The sequence below is a fragment of the Diabrotica virgifera genome, chromosome 9 (assembly GCF_917563875.1).
Source record: "Diabrotica virgifera virgifera chromosome 9, PGI_DIABVI_V3a".
Lineage (NCBI taxonomy): Eukaryota > Metazoa > Arthropoda > Insecta > Coleoptera > Chrysomelidae > Diabrotica > Diabrotica virgifera.
Window position 1 is genome coordinate 168,913,823 of NC_065451.1, and position 10,041 is coordinate 168,923,863.

General features: G+C 34.4%; 1 protein-coding gene across 1 annotated transcript in view; it reads left to right on the plus strand.

Annotated features, from left to right (window-relative positions):
- Nucleotides 1-9,832, plus strand: part of LOC126892765 (uncharacterized) — a 148,840-nt gene extending 139,008 nt beyond the window's left edge. The window contains exon 2 of the mRNA XM_050662446.1: nucleotides 8,532-9,832. Within this exon, the coding sequence (XP_050518403.1) occupies nucleotides 8,627-9,469 (843 nt within the window). The 5' untranslated portion in view covers nucleotides 8,532-8,626 and the 3' untranslated portion in view covers nucleotides 9,470-9,832. The remainder of the gene's footprint in view (nucleotides 1-8,531) is intronic.
- The last annotated feature ends 209 nt before the right edge of the window (nucleotides 9,833-10,041 follow it).

Consider the following 10,041-nt stretch of genomic DNA (forward strand, 5'->3'; position numbering starts at 1 on the left):
CGAAGAAAAAGGTATTGTATATTTTATAAAAATACTAGAAAACGAAGAAAAGATTGTTTTTGTAAAAAACTAGAAGTAAAAAAATTCGGTTTGTAAAGTGGTATATAATTTTTATAAAAAAAAATTAAAAAAATCATCCAAATGGATTATAAAAACATCAGAACATTTTCGATCTAGTCAGATCATCTTCAGTGACATTCTGAATAGTAAATGAAACTAGCCCACTAGTTGATACATAGCCTTCAAAATTACATAGTGTTGTGATCTTACTTCTGAAATCTAATGATGTTCTCAGATGTAATTTATCTTAATTAATTAATCAATAATTATCTCATCAATCAAACAGATCAAATACCAATATAGTGTGAATCTCAGGGCTAAATTATAATATCAATTACTTACTTTCGTGGCTTCAAAGTATTTCTCAGTGGAATCCTAATCGGGATAGATAAAATAGAGTAAAATAATACACACATACGGATTTCAATTAGAAATTATAAAAATCGTTTATTTTAACTAAATGGCAATAACTGCTTAATATTTCTTATATCTTATCTTTCTATCTTTATTTAATACAACAGTTACAAAAATGGGAATCTTATTACTTTATGTCTCCAAATTTATTTTATTTATAATGAACTATTATGATTTATCAGTAACAAATTGATTTAGGTTTGATGAAATTTTTTTAATAGTGATTGTGTGGCTCAATTTTCAATGTGGTACTTTATACACAAACCATACATTCATGTCATAACAAATTAGACTGACCTTTACTGTTGATTTAACAGTGTCTTCACACAAAACACGTTTCCTATTGGCTTGGGTTGCGATCCAACGACTCGTCCAAGTCTTCCAGTAATGCCTCGGCTCCTTTGAAAACTACGCCTCGTACAGCCCTCGTTCCTGCCTTCTCCTGATGCCGTGTTCTACCTTTTTCAAACACTTCAAAAAAACCGTGATACTCTAGACTCAAGGAGTTATATACTATCTCGACTCGGTCTATCACTCGTTCCACGATATCTTACTTTTTACTTTTTAAAGACAAAACTAACCAACCCGGCGTTTCACTTTTTTGTACACTCTTCTCGAAGACTGGACTTCGCCTCTCGATCGCTCAAAACACACTGACCCTCATTGCTCATTCATTCTTCTCCTTCCAAATACCACTTCCAGCATTCAAAAATCAACCAATCCAAAGCAACTGTCAATTATCCGTATTTACCAACACAAATTTTCCATTTTCTAAATATCTTAATGGATTTCAAGAAAACATAATATTCCCCATTTCAATTTTACTTTCCACATTAACCCTCTTTACAAATTTAATAATCTATTATCTTATTTGCTAGAATGTGAATTATCGGTGGTTATTCACACCTTTCCACGAACACTTTCTTTTTAAACATCACTCTAATTGTTTACTTGAGTCGTATTGTTCCTGGGGTTCGTAAACACTTCTCCGAAACACTTTCTTAAAAACTATCTATACATAATTGGTTTTATACAAGGTGTTCCAAATTTACATGCCCGCGGTCGAGAAAAACGAAAACCTTTATTTTTATTTGAATTTTAAATATAATTATAGACTTTTATTTCTTATGTCAAATAGGAATATAACAATAGTTATTGCTTAGATTTAGATTGAAATATTGTAGTCGAATTGTAATGACATATACCGAATTCACCTTGACAAGTACACTTTCAGCTGTTTCGAGCAGGGATGCTATGCTGCTTTCGAGTACTGCTTACTATCATAATCTTTTAACATCGACATTGCGTCGTACTACAATAGTACAGTCTTTTTTTACTGAGGTGGAACGCTCTTAGCAGACTAGGGAAGGTGTCCCTAGTACTGTTGGACTCGGACAGGAGAGGAGAACACGCTAGGGCCCACAGTCCAGAGTATGGTCCATGCGTCCTGCGTGCCCCCCATAACCAGCCGCCTACCAACTAAAACCACCCCCTCTTCCGACCCATAATATCCCTGGACGTGTTCTTTAGAGAACGATACATGGGGATATTCCGCGCTGTCTAGGATGTAAGTTAGAAATATGTGTGTCCTATTCGTCTGCCTGAGAGCGGCAGGAATAGGTGGAGGTTCTTTTCCTGAAGTGGAAAGTGGGTTAAGCGCCTATCGGGAAGCGATAGGGCTTAGGTGGATCAAGGATCAAGATTGGGTCATTAACTAGGATCGAAAGCGATTTTTTTATTTATAGGAGGATGGTGAGAAAGCCCCACCTCATCTGTTTTGCTCTGCGCGCTCGAGTATCGCCTTTCTTTAATTATGTTAGTTACGACGTCAATTATGTATTCGTAGTTGTTTGTATTTTCTAAAGCGAGGTTTAATATATTGTCCGGACCTATATCCCCGAATCGGTTTCTGAGCCTGGCCTGCCCGCAATAACTATGTAACTTTGAAGGTTATGTATCAACTAGTGGGCTAGTTTCAATTACTATTCAAAATGTCACTGAAGATGATCTGACAATATTGAAAACATTCTGATGGTTTTATAATCCATTTGGATGACTTTTTCTCAAAGTGTTTTAATAAAAGTTATACACCATTTTACAAATAGAAGTTTTTTTCTTCAATGTAATTTTTTTAACTATGGTATACAATACAGCCAATCACTGGGATCTTTCCTCTAATTTGTAGTTTTTTTGTGTACAAAAATGTGATCTTCTGGTTAAGGGCTAACAGACGATTTTAAGTCTTAAATAATCGGCAAACTATTTATTTATTATTCGAGCCAATTAAACCAATTATTATAAATAATGGACATATTATCGTATGTAAATTAAAACATAATATCCAGCCAGTTCATTTTCCAGTTCTAACTTAATTTTGCATAAAAACGTTGCTGCTAAGTATTTTTCGATTGTTTTAAAACCCCATTGTGCCTCAATAAATACCACTCACTGTTAAAATAATAAAGGATTGCCTAAACCCCACTCCCGAAAAAAACTTGATTGGGTCCATTGCAAGTGTTTACATTTTGATAATCCAAATGAAAAGGGCAGGAGATAACTGCGCGTATCATACGCTTATGACTGGACTGACTGGATGGAACAAAGATGTCGTGAAATGGAAGATCTACAAAGAAAACATGACGAGTTTAATATACATAAAAAGCTTAAAGAAATTACCTACACTGAGAGAAAAAGAACTCCTCACTTTATGAGAAACTCCAAAGGTAACATAATTCTCGACTTGGATGAAAAAAAGGAAGAATGGACTAATTATATAAAAGAGCTCTTCCTGGATACGAGGCCACCACTTAACACCACAAAGTATACGAATACTGGTCCTAGTATTTTAAAAGCGGAAGTAGAGAAAGCCATCAAACAGAGCAAAAATGGGAAATCTCCAGGCCCTGACCAAATACCATCAGACTGGCTCAAACTTCTGGATGACGACAATGTCTCACAATTAACAAACATTTATAACCATATATACGAGACTGGAATGATGCCACAGATATGGTTGGAGTCTACATTTATACCACTCCCAAAAAAACCTAATACATCATCATGTAAAGACTTAAGACTAATTAGTCTCATGAGCCACTCTATCAAGCTACTTCTTAAGATAATTGTTAATAGAATCAAGCAGAAATGTGAAGAGACAATGGGAAACAAACAATTCGGTTTCAGAGAAGGATTGGAAACAAGGGAAGCTTTGTTCTCAATGTTAACATTACTTCAACGATCATGGGAAGTACAGAAACCAATTTACGTCTGCTTTATAGATTTTGAGAAGGCGTTTGATAGAGTTTAACATAATAGGTTGTTTGAATATCTAGAAATGATTGGAATAGATGATAAAGATCTGAGACTTTTACAACATCTATATTGGAATCAAGAAGCTTCTATTCTGGTACGCGGCAAAGAAACAGACAAAATTTGCATTCAAATTGGTGTTAGACAGGGTTGTGTGCTATCCCCAACTTTGTTTAACGTATACTCAGAAATAATTTTTAATGAAGCCTTGGAAGGACAATGCGGAGTTCGAATCGGGGGAGAAACTATTAACAACATCAGATATGCAGACGACATCGCGATCATGGCTGAAAATATCGAAGATCTTCAATTCCTTATTGATCGAGTCACTAGAGAATGCTCCAATAACGGACTTAACATAAATGCAACAAAGACAAAGTTACTTTTGGTTAGTAAACAAGACGTCGGCCCTATGCAACTAATTGTCAGTGATGAATCAATAACAAAAGTTAACCATTTTAAATACCTAGGATGTTGGATAAACGAGACACTAAATCCGGATGAAGAAATTAAAACTCGTATAGAAATTGCAAGAGGAGTATTTATGAAACTTAGATCTATTCTAAGCAACTCTCAGCCGAACTTACAACTAAGAATCAAGTTCCTAAAATGTTATGTGTATCCTGTATTACTATATGGATGTGAAACCTGGATCATGAAGGTTAACATGATGAACAAATTAGAAGCCTTTGAGATGTGGTCGTATCGTAGAATGCTCAGAATATCTTGGGTTCAACGCATTTCAAACAGAGAAGTCTTAAACAGAGTAGGTCAAGGCGAAGGTGACTTAATGAAGATGATAAAAAGAGAAAACTTGAATATCTGGGGCATATAATGAGAGGTAGCAGATACAGGATGCTGCAGTTAATACTCAATGGAAAGATCGACGGAAAAAGAGGAATTGGTCGAAAGAAATATTCATGGCTCCGAAACCTTCGTCAATGGACTGGCTTATCAGCAGATCAATTGTTACATGCCGCACAAGATCGAGAACGATATCGGCAAATTATTATGGAAGCTACCCACGCCTAAAAAAATTTGGGCACGGTACTTAAAGAAGAAGAAGATCATACGCTTGCAATATAAGGACAAAATCGGTAGCGGTTTAGGCCCTAAGTAGATCTAACGAATAATTTTAAAAAAGTTACACCGTGAAGCAGTGGAGTTTTCAACAACAATCGAGTTCATACTCTGTGAGGCTCACAAAAATGGAGATATCCTGTAAGTAGGGTTTGTTCAACAGTAAATGGTTTGAGTTCAATTAGTGCGGTCGTAAATATTATTAAATTTATCTGACCTGGCCCATTGTTAAGACCCACCCGGAGCGATAAGCCACCGAGATAGACAGAGTTGGTCTTTTGCAATTAACACTGACTAGACGGTACTCCCATAATAAAGCCTAAAATAAATTTTACCTGAAACCGGGCCTTTTATACTATTATCGGTTAATCCGGGCTGCTTATAGTGGTAACTAATTGAACTTAACCATTTACTGTTTAACATACCATACCTATCTTTCTGACGAGTCAACTGGCGGAAATGCTCGCAAGTCAATCTTAGCCTTCCTCTATACCTAGTATCTCGCAAGATGCTTCACTCAATAATAAACACAGAAAAAGACAATACAATCAAAATCGCTGCTTCTAAGATAAGATATAACTGTACTAAAAGTCAAGAATAACAAATGAAACAATTACAAATTCTTCGTGATCCTACACAATGAGGCATCAACTTCAACTAGTAATCTACTCTTTCCTTCATTAGATATACAATAGATGTATTCCTTTTACATCAATAAAAGAAATAAAATGCCCAATTCGTGATAATATGAATTATTAACAAAATAAATCATACAGAACAGTTAAAAAATTGGCAAACGATTTATTTATTATCTTAATCAATTAATCAAATATTTATAAGAAATAATGTATATGAGTATTGTATGTAAATTAAAACATAACATTCGATATCCATACATTCTGCCAATTCTACGAACTCATTATTAAGTTCTTACATAATTTTGCATAAAAGGGCAGGCATCTAAATGAAAAGGGCAGGTGATAACTGAGGGTATCAAACTCTTGTTATGCAAGGACAAAATCGGTAGAGGTTTAGGTCCTAAGTAGATCTGACGGATGATCGCAAAAAAGGTACACCGTAAAGCAGTGAAGTTTTCAACAACAATCGGGTTCATACTCTGTGAGGACCACAAAAATGGAGATATTCCGGTGGCGTGGTTGACGGAATTAATAAAAAATAAGTGTAACAACGAACAGTAATATATTTGTAGTAAAGAAAAAAGAGACGTTCTCACAAACAATTTATTTTACAACTGACGACCGGTTTCGCTGTCTACAATATTCACAGCATCTTCAGGTCACGGTAAAAGTAAAATTAAATGCTACAAATAACAAAAAACCAGAGTTAGTTAAGTGGTCTGGTTGAAATCGAAGGGTAAAGATCAAGCCAATATTAAAGTATATATATTCATGCATACATATAAATGCTAAAATGTACGTAAATATGGTTTAACAACCCTCACACTCACATACATGCAAGCATTCAAATGTAGTGGCAACTAAAGGATGTCAAGTATAAGTATAAAATGTACATTTACTTTCCGGTATAAGGGAAGAATATAGTAGTATTCAATATCATACTTTTTCTCCAAATTATGCTAAAGGGAGAGATGGTAGAGGGACAGATTTGATTGTAATGTACAAACAAAACAAAATAATTGGCAGGATCTTGAGGGGATTAGTAAGGGAACACGACATTAAACCGTGAAACCAAAAATTGTTAGTTATATATAAAGTGATGTTATTTTTAAATTTTTTTAAAGTGTATATTTTTAAATTTACTGGGATTATTAGATGTTGTTCTGGATGTTCAAGAACTGATGGATGTAAGATTGGTTGTGCAATTTTCTTAAAACCAGAATTGGTCAATTGTGTATTATTTGTGGTGTGATTGTGAAAATGTTTTAATTTTTATTTGTTGGAGACATTGAAATTAAACTGAACAATAGTAAATAGGTAAAAATTTTGCTAAAATTTAAAAGTGTCAAACTATAAAATCATTAATAAATAATTCAGAATTAAATTCAAATGTGAAGGTAACTAACTGTACATGAAATTAAATTTATAGTAATATAAAGTTATGATGATTTGTGCAGCAATGAATGAGATTTTATGAGATATTACTAAAAAGTTAGAAAAAGGCAACTATGAAAAGATAGATGAAAAAATAATTCATTTATGTTAATATCTGTTGAATGTAATAAATAGTTGAGTGGATTGAAAAATTAATCTCAAAAAATCTTTGAAAAAGTTACCTGGTTGAGCTGAATTATATGGTTTCTTTGAAAAGTTAAAAAAGTTTTTGAAATATTTTTTGTTTTAAAGTCGATAAAAATAACACATAACAGATTCTCGAACGCACACAAAGGACGTGGACACAACAAGTAATATATTTATTTATTTTCTGTTAACAAGCGGTGTTTTACTTATATCTCGAAAGAGGGTTGTTTGTTAGCGCGAGCGAGGGTGTGGCTGCATCGTTTGCATACTGTGTATATACTGACTTTCGGACCACCAACTATTATGTCAACTGATTTTGCGGTTTTGCGATAATGGCCAGAAAGGGCCATTAATTACTACATCTGCCTTTTAAAAGATGAGAACCTTTTTGTATTTTAAGAAATTGACATAAAGAGTGTGGCGATCTGACATCGTAATCCATTAGTGTTTTCTTGAAAAAACATTAATTTTATACAATCTGTTAAGGGATACATTTTGGTTTCTCGAAATCAACGGCCCTTGTTGGCATATGGTTTGTATATTACATGTGAGTTTTAAATGACTAATGTTGTTTCGTTTTGAGAAAAGTTATTAAAAATTAAGAAAATAAAATTAGCAAAAATAGTAATCAAAGCGTATCGCTCTAGAGATATTCTGTAAGTACCTATCATTCTGACGAGTCAACTTGCGGAAATCCTCGCAAGTCATTCTTATACCTAGTAACTCGTAAGATGCCTCATTCAATAATAAACACAGAAGTAGACAATACAATCAAAATCGTAGGAGACCGGTCCTGCATCGATAACTATAATGTTGTATTCAATGTGGGCTCCGAATATTTTTAATATTAACAAAGTTTAATATAAGTTATAAATTGTGAATCTCAGTGATATATGGAAATAAACTGTAAGTGTACAAACTCGTTACATAATATCCAGTTAAATTAGCATTAAAGTCTGCAAATTGCAATTATTTGTTATTGTTGTCAATAAACAAATCCAGTTTTACCAGCAAAATAACCGCTTTTAGTAAAGACCCATATACCTGTTTTTGCAGGTGTACAGGGTCGGACTTACTTTTCACTTAACGTTTATCCAAATTTCGAAATTAATTCAAACATGGAATCACACAACAGTTCTACAATACAAGACCATCAAAGTCAAATAAACGCACCACAGTCATACTCTTTGGCAGCGTCGGGAGTGCAATTTCCTTTAAAGTCCCAAGGAATTATCTTTAGTGCCTTAGAAAACACCAAACTTCAAGACTACCTTCTCCCGCTTGGAAATATAATTCAACCGAAAAATATAATCTTCTCTTCTAGATTATCTAATAATCGCATATGTATGTATTTATCCAATAAACAAATGGTGGATGATTTTATGAATAATCATGGTCAAATAGAAATACAAGGTGAAATTGTCAGAGCGAGAAGGTTAGTTATACCAGCGGAACGACTTGTGCTCTCCGGCGTATGTCCTTCAATACCGCACGACTTGCTAATCAATGAGTTACAAAAAATCGGCATAGTTCCTGTCTCCCCCATGACATTCCTCAAAATTAGTGCTTCTATGCCTGAGTACAATCACATCCTTAGTTTTAGAAGACAAATCTATATCAGTCCTCACAGTCTAACACTACCAGAGACATTTACTGTTGTTTTTGACAACACGATATATAGAATATTCATTTCTCAAGACAGTTTAGTTTGCTTTAGATGCAAGAAGCCAGGTCACATTGCATCCCAGTGCTCCGAACCACTAGCTCAACTAAACACTAACCAAAACAATGAAGCATCGATATCCAGCGCAACAAATATATCTTCGCAAGCACCCAATGATACAAACCCTTCTCAGTGTGAACAAATGTCTATTTCTAATGTCCCGGAGATACCAAACAAAGTAGATGCATTAAATAAGGACAGTCACATAATCAATCAACCAAAACGTAACTTTGATGAAATTATTTCACCTGAAGCAGACCCATCTTCAAAAGAACGTAACATTTTTCCACCGCCTAAAGTCCAAGCAAAATCTAAAAAAGCTAAAATTAGTTCAGCAAGCACTTCTGAATGCTCATTTTCTCTCTTACTTGACCCTGCCAAAAACTTCATAGAAAATCACCCTCTACCTTTCCCTCTAAACTTTGATCAACTTGACATGCTCCTAACGAATATCACGGGATCAACAGATCATATAGCCACGATTAAAGAATATACCACAGACCTAGAAGCCTTAACCGAGATGCTCATTGAAGTTTACCCCCATTTAAAGGAAAGATCTATAAAACGCAAAATCACGTCCTTAAGGAAAAAAATTCATAAATACCTTGGTAGTGAGGAGGCATCGGACTGGGAAAGTGACACATCTCAATTAAGTCAACATTAAGATTTAAGTTTCTACTTCAAAAGAATATTGATGGATTTATCCATCGCCTAGCTATGCTCCAACATCTTTCTCTAAATTCCAGCATCTATACTGCAGAGCTCTTTGGTTTGTTTAAAGCCATCAAACGTGTAAATATTAAAAACCTCCCCTGTTGTCTAGTCCTTTCCGACTCTCTTAGCATAGTCAAAGCTATGCAAAATATATACCACAAACACCCCATTGAGAAAAGAATCAAGGCCGAACTAATGGAAGCTCAAGAAAGTTTCAGAAGAATCTTCCTGTGGATACCATCTCACATAGGCATAGAAGGATATAGGAACAAGCAGAGTACTAGTGCGCGTAACGCTATCACTAATGATGTATCAGAAAGAGTGTCGGAGTGTCGCTAGCGATCTGAAAGTTCATTTCAAAAATAAAGTGTTAGTGCGTGGAATCCAATTATTGCTCCTAAGGTTTAATTGTTTACAAATTGTAATTAATGTTTACCAATTTTTGATTTAATATTGTTACAAATGTTACAGAAATGTCGCTAATAACCTTCGGGTGGATGCGACTTTGTCTTTCTTAAATAA